The 16249-nt window shown below is 35.7% G+C and overlaps 1 protein-coding gene across 3 annotated transcripts in view; it reads right to left on the bottom strand.

Moving 5' to 3' along the window:
- RUNDC3B (RUN domain containing 3B) overlaps window positions 1–16249 on the bottom strand; it is a 199541-nt gene that overhangs the window by 76809 nt on the left and 106483 nt on the right. For all 3 annotated transcript variants that reach the window (XM_003252340.4, XM_003252338.4, XM_003252339.4), the window contains 2 exons: window positions 11409–11498; window positions 9697–9777 (listed from right to left, as the gene is read on the bottom strand). In XM_003252340.4, coding sequence (XP_003252388.1) covers window positions 9697–9777; window positions 11409–11498 — 171 coding nt within the window. The remainder of the gene's footprint in view (window positions 1–9696; window positions 9778–11408; window positions 11499–16249) is intronic.

The raw sequence follows: 16249 nt of genomic DNA, 5'->3' as shown, positions 1-16249 counted from the left end.
ATTTTTTAAAAGTTTGACTTTGCCAGTAATCAAGTAAATGCAAATTAAAATAGTAGAATAACATTTTCACTTATAAAAACTACAGAACTGGCCATAACTAAACACTTTGTTGGAAAGAGTGGGGAGTAGGCATTCTCACTTACTGTTAATACAAACTGAATTGGTATGATTTTTCTGGAGGACAATCATAGTATATATCAAAAGCTTTAATAATATATATGTTATTTATCCCATAAATTCCACTTCTAGGAATTTAATTTAAAGAAATATTAGGAATGCTTTTACATTGTTGGTGGGAGTGTAAATTAGTTCAACCATTGTGGAAGACAGTGTGGCAATTCCTCAAGGATCTAGAACTAGAAATACCATTTGACCCAGCAATCCCATTACTGGGCATATACCCAAAGGATTATAAATCATTCTACAATAAAGACACATGCACTATTCACAATAGAAAAGACTTGGAACAAACCCAAATGTCCATCAATGATAGATTGAACTAAGAAAATGTGGCACATATACACCATGGAATACTATGCAGCCATGAAAAAGGATGAGCTCATGTCCTTTGCAGGGACATGGATGAAGCTGGAAACTATCATTCTTAGCAAACTATCACAAGATCAGAAAACCAAATATTGCATGTTCTCACTCATAAGTTGGAGTTGAACAATGAGAACACATGGACAGAGGGAGGGGAACATCACACACTGGGGCCTGTCGAGGGGTAGGAGGCTAGGGGAGGGATAACATTAGGAGAAATACCTAATGTAGGTGACAGGTTGATGGGTGCAGCAAACAACCACAGCACATGTATACCTATGTAACAAAACTGCACATTCTGCATATGTAATCCAGAACTTAAAGTATAATAAATAAATAAATCTGAAAAAAAGAAATATTCATTGTTTTGTATAAAAAGATGTAGTTAGAAGGATATTAGCTACAACACTGTATATAACAGTGAATAATTAAATGTATCCTGAAGTTTCACGATAACTGTGTAAACATACTATACAGACAATGAAATTTTAGGACATGATACTGTAGAAACATTGTTAATGACATGTAAAAGGGACTTTATATAGTAGTAAGGGAAATAAACAGCTACATGTACCTTATGATTCCATTCTCATGAAAGAAAATAATGTATCTATGCATAGAAAAAGCTGGAAAGCCATCCATCAAAATGTTAAGAATGTTTCTAGCAGCTGCTTCTTGAAGGTAAGATAAGAAGCGACTTAAACTTTCTTCTTTCTATCTTTATTTATTTTATAATTTTTCTACCATGAATATGTATTACTTCCTAAATAAATTAAAAGCAGCAATGTGGGGGGAGGGACTGATGGTTTCTTAAAATTAGGAATCTAGTAGATTTTTAAAAAATGTGTCTAATACAGGGATATTTCTGTGGATGCAATTTGATTTGTAAAGTATGGGTTCTTTATGACAATTAGGATAGTTTAAATTTTTCTAAAAATAAAAACTCCATGATTAGTAATGCTAACTGGCTTATGACTAGGTTGAATTGGTATTTCTATTCTCATTTTAGCATCCTTTGTACAACAAGATGTTAGAAATTCTTCATTTTATAAAGAAGCCATATATACATGTTTGGATTAGTGCATCACAAAGTTGTATTAAAAAATTCAGACAAAAAGTGACTATGCAGGATCTATATTACTAAATTAATTATGAGGGTACATCATGAGAAAGTTCCATTATTGTACCTTTCAAAAACACTGTAATAATTACTTCAGTATCTTACATGTAAGTAGGAGAGGAAAATTAGTGTGTGTGTATACATATCTCTTTATATTTTAAGTCATTTCCTAAATCACTGAATATAGCCTTTCTACCTACATATTGATTACTAAACTCTATCTCCAGATGACGTCTTGCTCTTTAATTCCAGACTTGTATTTTAACCACTCTGCCATAAACTAGTTGTGTGAGTAAGGACAAGTTATTTAACCTCTCCGCATTTCAGTTTTCTCATTTGTAAAATACAGACAACGGTGCCTATTAATCCAACATATCCCAAAACAGTATAATTTTATGCCTGCTCAAAACATCATCCTGCTGCATTTCTTTTCTAGACAGTGTACTACAATTATCCCTTTTCCCAAAGAATCCACTTACCCAAATTAGAAATCACGGTGTCATTACACTCTATTCTTCTTTTTCCCTCACCATCCAAAATACCTTCCCCACTCACCTTTGAAATATTAGTGACTTCTCTTACTAGATGGTAATTATCTTGAGAATGGGGACTGTGTTCTTTTTTAGAAGTTCATAAAGTTCCTACTCTTGACATCTAAGTATCCCTGGCACCTAGGAAAATTTTTGTCCTATGGTTAGGCACTCAATAAATGGATTTTGAATGTGTGTGTGTGTATGTGTGACATATATATATATTTTATAGACATACAGAATACCGTATAGCTTTGCCATGATTATAAAATTTTAGAAGTATATAAAGATTGGAGATCATCATGGAGGACAGAAGGCACGACTAGATTGCAGCTCTAGACAGAGCAGGCTGCAGAGGCTTGCATTGTGAATTTTAGCTCCAGATCGACTGTAAGAAAAAGCCTACCAATCCTGAGAGGACCCACAGACCCTCTGAAGGAGTGGACTGCTCCTGCAGGACCTGGGAGACCCCCTGCCAAATACTGTGGGTGCCCCAACTGCGGAAGTGGGAAAGGGAGAACCCCGCCTCTCCCAAACACACACCCACACTGGAGAAGCTGAAGGTCTGTTTGTGGGAGAAGTTTCCGACTTTACCAGGAGCTGAGTCAATCTGGAGAGCCCAGCAAAATACAGGGGTAGGGGAAGCAGCAGAAAGGCCCTGGGAGCTCGCTGGGTCCCTGAGTAGGCCATTCCTGCCTGTACCACAGGGATCCAAAGGGAGGCCAGCCAGAGGAGCAGGGGCTAAAACTCCACAGGGAAAAGGAAATCTCCAGCTGAACTCTGTAACAATTTCAACGGGGTGAGAAGCCTCCTGGCCAGAACTAGGGGAAGAGCGCAAATCCAGTGCGCAGACTCTACAGCCAGGGGAAGAACCAAGCTCTTTTCTTTCGCACCTGGGAGGCGGGTAGCCTGTGGCAGGTTTTCAAGCCTGTCTCACCCTCTGCCTGGAAATGGACTCGGGCTGTTGGCAGGGGCATGGTGGGAGTGAGACTGGCCTTCCAGTTTGCATGGGAGCTGGGTGAAGCCTGTGACTGCCTGCTTTCCCCCACTTCCCTGACAACCTGCAGGTTTCAGCAGAGGCAGCCATAATCCTCCTAGGTACACAACTCCAGTGACCTGGGAATCTCACTCCCATCCCCCACAGCAGCCACAGCAAGACCCGCCCAAGGAAAGTCTGAGCTCAGACACGCCTAGCCCTGCCCCCACCTGATGGTCCTTCCCTACCCACCCTGGCAGTGGAAGACAAAGGGCATATAATCTTGGGAGTTCTAGGGTCCTGCCCACCACTGGTTCCTCCCCATACTACCACAGTTGATGCTCTCTGGAATGCGCCACCTCCTGGCAAGAGGCCAACCAGCACAAAAATAGAGCATTAAACCACCAAAGCTAACAACCCTCACAGAGTACACTGCAACCCCTCATCCCCCTGCTACCTCCGCCAGAACAGGCGCTGGTATCCATGGCTGAGAGACTCACAGATGGCTCACATCACAGGACTCTGTGCACACACCCCCTAGTAGCAGCCAAGAGCCAGGTAGACTCACTGAGTGGCTAGACCCAGAAGACAGACAACAATCACTACAGCTAGGCTCACAGTAAGACACACCCATAGGAAAAGGGGGAGAGTACTACATCAAGGGAACACCCCGTGGGACAAAAGAATCTGAACAACAGCCATCAGCCCTAGACCTTCCCTCTGACAGAGGCTACCCAAACGAGAAGGAACCAGAAAACCAATCCTGGCAATATAACAAAGCAAGGCTCTTCAACACCCCGCAAAAATCGTACTAGCTCATGAGCAATGGATCCAAACCAAGAAGAAATCCCTGATTTACCTGAAAAAGAATTCAGGAGGTAAGTCATTATGCTAATCATGGAGGGACCAGAGAAAATTACAAGTTAAAACGCAAAAATAAAAAACAAACAAAAAACCAAAGTATACAGGCAATAAAGAGCACAATGAATGCAAGGGTACCTCACATTTCAATACTGACATTGAATGTAAATGGCCTAAAAGCTCCACTTAAATGATACAGAACTGCACAATGGATAAGAACTCACCAACCATCTGCTGCCTTCAGGAGACTCACCTAACGCATAAGGACTCACTTAAAGTAAAGGGGTGGAAAAAGGCATTTCATGCAAAGGGACACCAAAAGTGAGCAGGAGTAGCTATTCTTATATCAGACAAAACAAACTTTAAGGCAACAGCAGGTAAAAGAGACAAAGAGGTACATTATACAATAGTAAAAGGCCTTGTCCAACAGGAAAATATCACAATCCTAAATGTATAAGCACCAAACACTGGAGCTCCCAAATGTATAAAACAATTACTAATAGACATAAGAAATGAGATAGACAGCAACACAATAATAGTTGCAGGGGCGGGGGGCTTCAATACTCCACTGACAGCACTAGAGAAGTCATCAAGATAGAAAGTCAACAAAGAAACAATGGATTTAAACTATATCTTGAAGCAAATGGGCTTAACAAATATAGACAGAACATTTCATTCAACATCTGCAGGATACACATTCTATCCCATAGTACATGCAACTTTCTCCAAGATAGACCATGTGATAGGCCATAAAATGAACCTCAATAAATTTAAGAAAATTGAAATTATATCAAGCACTCTCAGACTACATTGGAATAAAACTGGAAGTCAACTCCAAAAGGAACCTTCAAAACCATGCAAATACATGGAAATTAAATAACCTGCTCCTTAATGAGCATTGGGTCAAAAACAAAATAATGATGGAAATCAAAATATTCTTCAAACTGAACAACAATAATGACACAACCTATCAAAACCTCTTGGATACAGCAAAGGTGGTGCTAAAAGGAAAGTTCATAGCCCTAAATACCTGTATCAAAAAGACTGAAAGAGCGCAAACTGACATTCTAAGGTCATGCCTCAAGGCACTAGAGAAACAAGAATAAATCAAACCCAGACCCAGCAGAAGAAAGAAAATCACCAAGATCAGAGCAGAATTAAATGAAATTGAAACAAAAAAAATTACAAAAGATAAATGAAACAAAAAGCTGGTTCTTTGAAAAGATAAAATTGATAGACCATCAGCAAGATTATCTAAGAAAAGTGGATAGAAAATAATCTCATTAAGAAATGAAACAAGAGATATTACAACTGACACCACTGAAAACAAAAGATCGTTCAAGGCTACTATGAACACCTTTACGCATATAAACTAGAAAACCTAGATGAGATGAATAAATTCATGGAAAAATACAACCCTCCTAGCTTAAATCAGGAAGAATTAGATACGCTGAACAGACCAATAACAAGCAGCAATATTGAAATAATAATTTAAAAATTACCAACAAAAAAGAAGTCGAGGACCAGATGGATTCACAGAATTTTACCAGACATTCAAAGAATTGGTACCAATCCTTTTGACGCTATCCTGTAAGATAGAGAAAAAAGGAACCTTCCCTAATTCATTCTATGAAGCCAGCATCACCCTCATACCAAAACCAGGCAAGGACATAATCAAAAAAGAAAACTACAAACCTATATTCTTGATGAACATAGATGCTAAAATCCTTAACAAAATACTGGCTAACCGAATCCAACAACATATCAAAAAGATAATCCACCATGATCAAGTGGGTTTCATACCAGGGATGCAGGGATGCAGGGATGTTTTAACATATGCAAGTCAATAAATGTGATACACCACATAAACAGAATTAAAAACACAAATCACATGATCATCTCAATAGATGCAGAAAAAGCATTCGACAAAATCCAGCACATCCCTTTATGATTAAAACCCTCAGCAAAATCGGCATACAAGGGACCTACCTTGATGTAATAAAAGCCATCTATGACAAACCCACAGCCAACATAGTACTGAATGGGAAAAACCTAAAAGCATTCCCTCTGAGAACTGGAACAGGACAAAGATGTCCACTCTCACCACTCCTCTTCAACATAGTACTGGAAGTCCTAGCTAGAGCAATCAGGAGAAAGAAATAAAGGGCATCCAAATCGGTAAAGAGAAAGTCAAACTGTCACTGTTTGCTGATGATATGATCATTTACCTTGAAAACCCTGAGGATTCCTCCAGAAAGTTCCTATGATTGATAAAAGAATTCAGCAAAGGTTCTAGACACAACATTAATGTACACAAATCAGTAGCTCTTCTATACACCAACAGCAACCAAGTGGAGAATCAAATCAAGAACTCAATCCCTTTTACAATAGCTGAAAAACAAAATAAAAATAAGTACTTAGGAATATACTCAACCAAGGAGTTGAAAGACCTCTATAAGGAAAACTACAAAACACTGCTGAAAGAAATCATAGACTACACGAACAAATGGAAACACATCCCATGCTCATGGATGGGTAGAATCAATATTGTGAATAATGACCATACTACCAAAAGCAATCTACAAACTCAATGCAATCGCCATCAAAATACCACCACCATTCTTCACAGAATTAGAAAAAAAAATTCTAAAATTCATATGGAACCAAAAAAGAACCTGCACAGCCAAAGTAAGACTAAGCAAAAAGAACAAATTTGGAGACATAACCCTATCTGATTTCAAACTATACTATATGGCCCTAGTCACCAAAACAATGTGGTACTGGTATTAAAATAGGCACATAGACCAGTGGAACAGAATAGAGAACCCAGAAATAAACCCAAATACTTACAGCCAACTGATCTTTGACAAAGCAAACAAAAACATAAAGTGGGGAAAGGACACCCTTTTCAACAAATGATGCTGGGATAACTGGCTAGCCACATGAAGGAGAATGAAATTGGATCCTCATTGGATCCTCATCTCTCACCTTATACAAAAATCACTCAAGATGGATTAAGGACTAAAACCTAAGACCTGAAACTATAAAAATTCTAGAAGATAACTTTGGAAAAACCCTTCTAGATATTGGCTTAGGCAAGGATTTCATGACCATGAACCCAAAAGCAAATGCAATAAAAACAAAGATAAATAGCTGGGACCTAATTAAAATAAAGAGCTTTTGCACTGCAAAAGGAACAGTCAGCAGAGTAAAAAGACAACCCACAGAGGAGGAGAAAATCTTCACAATCTATACATCTGACAAAGGACTAATATCCAGAATCTACAAACAACTCAAACAAATCAGTATGAAAAAAACAAACAATCCCATCAAAAAGTGGGCTACGGACATGAATAGACCATTCTCAAAAGAATATATACAAATGGCAACAAACATATGAAAATGCTCAACATCACTAATGATCAGCAAAATGCAAATCAAAGAACAATGTGATACCACCTTACTCCTGCAAGAATGGCCATAATAAAAAAAATAAAAAACAGTAGATGTTGGCGTGGATGCAGCGAACAGGGAACACTGTTGGTGGTAATATAAACTAGTACAGCCACTATGGAAAACAGCGTGGAGATTCCTTAAGGAACTAAAAGTAGAACTACCATTTGATCCATCAATCCCACTACTGGGTATCTGCCCAGAGGAAAATAAGTTATTATTTGAAAAAGATACTTGCACATGCATGTTTATAGCAGCATAATTCACAACTGCAAAATCGTGCAACCAACCCAAATGCTCATCAATCAAGTGGATAAAGAAACTGTGTTATACAAGGAAGATTTGTTTTGAAGACACCTTGAGAACTATCAATATGTAATTACCTTAGTTCACTAATCTTTTTTTTTTTTTTTTGAGACGGAATCTCGCTCTGTTGCCCAGGCTGGGGTGCAGTGGCATGATCTCAGCTCACTGCAACCTCCGCCTCCCAGGTTCACACCATTCTCCTGCCTCAGCCTCCTGAGTAGTGGGGACTACAGGCACGTGCCACCACGCCTGGCTAATTTTTTTGTATTTTTAGTAGAGACGGGGTTTCACCGTGTTAGCCAGGATGGTCCCAATCTCCTGACCTCGTGATCTGCCCACCTCAGCCTCCCAAAGTGCTGGGATTACAGGTGTGAGCCACTGTGCCCGGCCTTAGTTCGCTAAATTTTCATCTTATATTCCACCCTGGGGATGAGAGGGAAAGGTGAAAAATTTGAATTCTTAACACTATCTGTAGTTTTTAGATTTAATAATCGTCCCAGATTTTTTTACTTTCAGATAATCCCTTGCTTATATTTTCCAACAATGCATGATAAATTATAGACAAATAAAAGCTCATTTTCTCAATAAAAAAAGAAACTGTGAGATATATATATATATATATAACAGAATACTACTCAGCCATAAAAAGGAATGCATTAACAGCATTTGCGATGACCTGGATGAGATTGGAGACTATTATTCTAAGTGAAGTAACTCAGGAATGGAAAACCAAACATCGTATGTTCTCACTGATACATGGGAGCTAAGCTATGAGGACGCAAAGGCATAAGAATGATACAATGGACTTTGGGGACTTGTGGGGAAGAGTGGGAGGGGGTGAGGGATAAAAGACAACAAATATGGTGCAGTGTACACTGCTCAGGTGATGGGTGCTCCAAAATCTCACAAATCACCACTGAAGAACTTACTCATGTAATCAAAGGCCACCTGTACCCCAATAATTTATGGAAAAATAAAGAAGTATATAAAGATCATCATTCTAGTCAGGAAATCAATCTTTCAAGTAGACCTTAGAAATATATATAGATGTCATTAATTATTATTTAATGCTGATGAGATTGTGGGAAATCCAGAATTCTCACACAGTATTGGTAATAGGATAAATTGTTACAACTCTTTAAAAGATATATTTTAAGAGTCATCAGGCCGGGCGTGGTGTTTTACGCTTGTAATCCCAGCACTTTGGGAGGCCGAGGCAGGCGGATCACGAGGTCAGGAGATCGAGACCACGGTGAAACCCCGTCTCTAATAAAAATACAGAAAATTAGCCGGGCGTGGTGGCGGGTGCCTGTAGTCCCAGCTACTCGGAGAGGCTGAGGCAGGAGAATGGCGTGAACCCGGGAGGCGGAGCTTGCAGTGAGCCGAGATTGCGCCACTGCACTCCAGCCTGGGTGACAGAGCGAGACTCTGTCTCAAAAAAAAAAAAAAAAAAGAGTCATCAGATTTTTCAGAGAATTTATCTGGATATCTCTGACAATTTACAATGAAAACAAAAGGAAAATTGATATGTATAAAATGTTATTTATCCTTTTTTATGAGGAAAAAATGGAAAACAATCTAAATACTGAATTATAGTTTTGAGATCTCAGTAGACTATTTCAGAGCTATTAAAGTTATAATGACTACGGCAATATGAATAAATGCTTTTGTTATTTTAAAAAACTATATGCTAGGATTACAATTATGTTAAAAAGTGTATATTTACATAAAAAGTGTGTATTTTTTAAATAATAAATACTAAAAATGCAACTGAAGCTTGTACCCTATAATGATTTCTGATACTGGAACGAATATTTAGTACAAAGTAGTTTTAATCAGACAAACATTGTACAAGACATTCAATTTTAAATAAGATTTTAAAAAACATATCTCAAAATGTCACATACCTTTGGATATACTTCAAATACGGTGTATAGTCTATTACAGCAGGAAAACTGCCATCCAGTCCCTCTCCCTTTAGGCAGAAACTAAGACAATAGAAAATAAATATTTCCTATTAATATATAAAATTTTAAATCAAAGTTAAGTTTTATGAAAAATCTCTTGCCAGAGATGTTTCTCTCATCAAATGGCAAGTGAACTTTTTTGTTTGCAATTTAATTGTTACTTGGCACAAATAAATGCCTGAATAAAATATTCTACCTTCAATACAAGGCATTGTACAAATTAATACACTGTCAATGGGTTACATTAAACCAACAGTTAACATTCTTAATCCCAGTTTGTTTGTTTTTTTGTTTTTTTTTTTGAGGGGGAGTCTTGCTCTGTCACCCCCAGGCTGGAGTGCTGTGGCATGATCTTGGCTCACTGCAGCCTCTGCCTCCCGGGTTCCAGCGATTCTCCTGCCTCAGCCTTCTGGGTAGCTGGTATTATAGGCATCCACTACCATGCCCGGGTAATTTTTGTATTTTTAGTAGAGACAGGGTTTCACCATGTTGGCCAGGCTGGTCTTGAACTCCTGACCTGAGGTGATCCGCCCATCTCGGCCTCCTAAAGTGTTGGGATTACAGGTGTAAGACACCGTGCTTTGGGATTACAGGTGTAAGCCACTGCGCCTGGCCAGTTTTTTTAAAACAATAAAACAACAAACAAACAAAACAAGACTGTAACAAATTTAGACAGAGCTAGTGACATGTGATATAAAAAGTTAACATCCATAGAGGGATCAAAAAGACAACCTTCACATTCCATCTATCATGTTCATCCTCCACAATTAAGCTAATTAACCTAATACTAGCTTATTAAATTTTAATAAAATTAGACTTGTAAAATGACAAATATTTAGAAAAGGAAGTGCTTTACTAAAAAAGATAACTTCAGTGAAAATGAACAGCATTATTTTTATCAAGACTCAAAGGTAGAATTTCATTTGTCTATACTTATTTTGTTAATATTCCTGAATTTTCAAATGTTATATTTCAATAAAAATATAATGTTTCCTTCATTCCTTGTGTTTGAGTTTTCTTATACACAAACCTTTTACTTTCAATATAATGTCAAATCTGGGATTGAGTAAAGAAATGCAAAAAAAGTGTCTATAAATCTAAAAAGAACTTGTATTGCCCATTTTTAGCACTTGTTAGTGTGGAACCAGTTCATCTTGTTGATAAAGTAAATTTTAACAATTTTTTTTTATATTCTCCATACATAACATAAGAGACATAAGATATCCAAGATAGCCTCTCAGGATTTTCTTTATCTCAACACATGAAATAATGAGAATCCTTCTGGCTTTGAAACTACTTTAAGTCTATTTCTTTTAATTTTAAAGCAGTAGCTGAAAAATATTAAGAGATAAGATTCAAAGCCTTCCTTCATTAGGGAGGGGGCTGTTGGGGAATGGGATATAGTCTAAGTTTTCTTTTTATCCAAGCTACAGAGCAAGCCTATCAATTCGTTCAGTTTCAGGCAGTCTCTTTTTTGAGAGCAAACCCATTTATAAAACAAACTGATGTCATTTGAAAGAGAACAACATGAATCAAATAACAATATCCAACTGTGTGCCTTACTTAGAAAACTGAAAGAAAAAAATCATAAGTAGAAACTATTAAGATATAGAATAATTTAAAAACTGAATGCATTTGGTTATATTAAGTACCTGAAATCAATAGCATTGAGTCCTAGAAGCATGCCAGCAAGCATATTTGCTTCTTCACCCAAGGCAATTGCTCCATCTTCATAAAATCTCCTAAAAAATGAAATGGGTGAATATATAAAATATTAAAAATAAATGGAAGTTTTATTGAGAGAAATCATTTAGAGCCCAAACTATTGTAGGAAGAGCTAAATTTTATTTAATTCGTACTTTTTAAAAAAACATATTTCCATCACTGAAGTTTTGAAGATATTTAGACCAAAATAAAGAGACAAAAAAACAACAACAAACCCCTGAAGAAACTAAAACCTGCCAATATAACAAAAAGAATTCTCTGTTTCCATCTCTCCTAAAAAGAATCCCCAAAGTGAGTCTTTCGATGGGTCTAGAGTGCCAGCATTTTTCTTTAATAGTGAAGCAATATAAATGTAAAGTGAAAGGTGGCAAATTCAGAGACATTTGTATTGATCTATTTTCAAAATGAAGTAGACTTGAGTTCTAATAAATAAGATAAACATAATTTGTTTTTCTATAATTCCAAAGATTACTGACTAAGTTAAGAATTTGGGAGGCATACTCATTAGTAATTTATGGTAACCTTAATAGTGCAATCCTAATAAAGCAGATGGGCTACCAAGGTGGCTGCATATGAAAAAGAAAGTATTCAATATCTCCTTGACAAAAACGGGAATGTGAATGTATCTTTGCTAATTCCTGTAAAGCTTTCCACTTTAGTTATCATTAGTTTTTAAAACATTTTTGAAAGAAAAATCATAATGTGGCCCTAAGGTATTTTTCCAAAAATGAATGTAAAATCATTTAATCTACTTATTTTAAAACGTAGTACTATGTAAAATCTAGTTTATATCAGTAACCAGGGATGATTACACTGCTATATGTATTTATATTACATACAAGAGAGTGAACACCACTCTATACCACCCCACTAACTAAAATGAAACATTTTAGTAAATCAAAGGTGTTGTTCTTTTCAGTATTTCTGAGTTTATAAATTCTGCAAAAAATTTCAGTATGCTCATAATCCTACCATCAATTTTGAATTGTTGTTCACAGCTTACTAAGTATTTTTACAAACATATTATTTGATACTTGCAAAAAAACCCATAAATTAAATGCAGAAGGAATCATTAGTTTCAAATTTACCATCAGGAAAAGTTTAAAACAATTTGCACAAGCTCATGTTAGATGAATTGCTTAAGAAGGCTACCCAATTCTTAAGTCCTATATCTTCTATTAAATCTACGTTTTATAAAACAAAAATATTTTAAAAGAACTTAATGTATGGTATGGTTCATAAGCAATATTAAATGAATAAAAAGTACAAAATGGAAAAAATGACAACTATTTACTCTCTGACAGATGTAAGGCTGCAAACAAATACAGTGGGGAGACCAGCTTGGAATAAATGTTTTTTATTTTCTTGGACCTACTGAAATTGCTTTTACTGATTTACATAAAAGGAGAAAAATGAAAACTTCTGGCCTAACAAAGATTAGTAAAATAAATGGAAGGATTTTTTTTACATATTCTACTGAGGTGTCCTGCAGAAAGGTAAAATATTTAGACAAATATGTATGTTTGAGACTTTGTCCCTGGTCCAATAACTAAGTTGGCTATTGGCAGAATATATTATTAACCCCTGCAAGAACTATGCTTCTAATGGTTTCAGACCACTAAATTCTATGAGACACATGAATTTGGAAAAGAATCTTGTTTTTTTGATACTGGCAATAACCCATTATTCCTAGTACTTCTTATATAAGAAAAGGTCTACTTTTTTTATTTCTCTTCTTGAACCTACCATTGTTTAAAAAATATATTCTGAAAATCAGCTCAAAACTATTCTTGCTTGCTTTCTAATGGCACCTTTGTACTAGGGAGTGTTGAAGAACACCACACCAAAAAATTAACTGGTTTGAGAAATTTTTTAAAATCTAAAGGTCTTTTACGTGTGTGCATATAATAATGTTTTAATGAGTTTTTTGCTTTAGTTTTACTCATTAGTAAATAAGTAAATTTTCTAAGCGAATGATTTAAGGTAAGTAAAATGATTGCTATATGTAAAATCAATAATTCCACTGAAAAAAATCATATCTTAAGCATAAGGCCTGATTTAATATAACAGCAAAAGAGGAAAGGAAAAATGGAAGAGGAAGGGCTAGTTAAGAGGATTGCCCATTATATGCTGAACTTTTAAATTATTAGTTCTGGTTAAGAAAAAAATTATTTTTCAGAAGATGTACTTCTGAGCTTAAGATAATATATTTTAAAGTACTTCAGTATTTAGAAAACTGAATTGATCTGAGAAGATAATATTTTTATCATTTAATCAAAGACTTCATGTGTATGAAAGAGGTAGAAGCTGTCTTGAAAAATTAATTTATTCTCTTATGCAAACTAATATATCAATAATTTGACTAAAAATCTGATTCCTGTGGTCAATACTTTCAAATATTCCAAAAGATTGTAAAATTTCAACCTTTTCATTTTACCTTATTGAAAAATTGGAACATTAAACTTTGCTTATATAACCAAGGTCATAAAATAAGTGAGCCAGGAGTAATGCCTGAGATGATTAATCCAATAATAGTAAGGTATATACTTAAAATTCCCTTTTTTTTTAGTTAAAAATATTTTTTGTTCTAAAGAAAACTTTTATGCTAGGCCTGGTGGCTCAAGCCTGTAATCCCAGCACTTCTGGAGCCTTAATAGGCAGATCCTTTGAGCCCAGGAGTTAGAGATCAGCCTGGGCAACATGGTGAAACCCCATCTATATAAAAAATACAAAAAAATTAGCCAGACATGGTGGCACATGCCTGCAGTCCCAGCTACTTGGGAGGCTGAGGTGAGAGGATTGCTTGAGTCAGGAAGGCAGAGGTTGAAGTGAGCTGAGATGGCCCCACTGCACTCCAGCCTGGGTGACAGAGCAAAACCCTTTCTCAAAAAAAAAAAAAATTATATATATATATATATATATATATATATATATATACACACACACATATACATATCTATAACATATATAAATATAAATATATATAATACATATATGTATATGTATAAATGAGAAGAATCTAACCAAAACATTGTACTGGTTAATTTCAACATATTATAAATGTTGAAAGTACCAAAGTAAAAAACACATATGAAACTTCCATTTAAAGATTTATATATTAGAGACTATACTTTAAATATAGTTTTATATTTCAGAAGTGAGGAAAAATTACAAGCAACTATTTGATACTACTGTGATCTGGGAAAAAAACTTCCTGATCTTATTAGGTATACCACCCTTTCCAAGTATTTATATGTTGATTAGAAAAACATTAGTGACTAGAAAAGTATTTAAAATAATGCCCTTATAAGAATATGCTTTTCTTTTACCACATATAATTTAACTCTAATTGAAATATATTCCTATGATGCCACCTTGGTGTCCATTCTGTAAGAATATTTTAAGGAATTTTAAGTAGTTCAATAACAAATATCCTTTGGATGGGATCCAAGGTGAATAATAAATATAAATTATGTCGATACTATTGAATGTCATGCTTCAAATTTTCCTTTTGTGGGAGTCAGAAGTTATTCTACACATTTGAAAGCATAATATTAAAATATGAGAAAGCTTGTCTTATAAACCAAAGAAATTTCATTATTGGCATGCTTGTTCTCTTCCCCCAATTTAATGTAAGAAACTACTGAAAGGGGATATAAGAAAATTCTCCCTCATGACATATAAAACAGATCCCTGCATTATAAACAGATGTTATATTCAAAGTCAAATTGAATCAAAATGAAAAAGTGATGAAAAAGTCAACCTCCGAAGGTCTTGCCAAGAATGTGAGATTCAGTAATTATTTTAATCAACAAATATATATTAAATTCCTTTTAAGTGACAAGAACTGTGCTAAGTACTATAGTTACAATGGTAAATAAGTTAGATTTAGATCCTCTCTATGGAGCATATAGTCTCGGGGAATAGAAAAGCAAGAAACAAAAGAAAAAGATAATTACAGATGATGATAAATATAAAGTAAATAAACAGGTTGTTGAGATAGAGACAAATGGAAGGAAAGCCCAACTTTGGAAAGAGTCATTAAGTAAGGCATTCTCAAGTATTTAGCCTGATACCTTAGCCCACAGATGTCCGATCACACAGGGCTTTGCAGGCCACAGAACATTAATAATAATAATAACACTTATTGAGTGGCAGGCATAGTAATAACTTTACATGAATCATCTTAACTTTGCTGCTACATGTTATTCTCCGGAGAGATTAAACAACTTGTCCAAGATAGACACAGCTAGAGTAGGGAAATCAGGATCTGACTCCAGGAAATGTGACAGCCACAGAGCCTTCTGGCTAATGTAATAAGAAATCATTTCAATGTTTTAAGTAGGAGTTAACATAATCTCTTTTACTTTTAAGATCAGCTGGAAGCTAGATGGCTACTGAAAGGGGGCAAACTGGAAGGTAAGGAGGCCAATAGGTGAGCCTTAGGCAACAGATAAAAGAGTTCTAGATGAGTGTAAGAGCCATGGAGATAAAGGTAAATAAATAGATTCAAAATAGATTTGGAGGTAGGATCAGTGATTAATTACAGGGAATGAGGGAGAAAGAGGAATCAGGTATGGTTTTTAGATTCTCGCTTAATCCACTATGTAGGTGGGCAGTGATACCATTTGCTAAGAAAGGGTGAACAGAGTTACAGGGGAAAAAAATAAGTATATCTGAACTATCTAGCTAGAGGTTTAAATGTGGTATCATGGTCATATGGATGGTATTTCAAGCCAGGAGAATGGATGAAACTCCAGGAAGAGAG

Source organism: Nomascus leucogenys, chromosome 11 (genome assembly GCF_006542625.1).
Source record: "Nomascus leucogenys isolate Asia chromosome 11, Asia_NLE_v1, whole genome shotgun sequence".
Classification (NCBI taxonomy): domain Eukaryota; kingdom Metazoa; phylum Chordata; class Mammalia; order Primates; family Hylobatidae; genus Nomascus; species Nomascus leucogenys.
The sequence above is the reverse complement of the archived record's forward strand: the minus strand, read 5'-3'. Positions and strand labels throughout refer to the sequence as shown.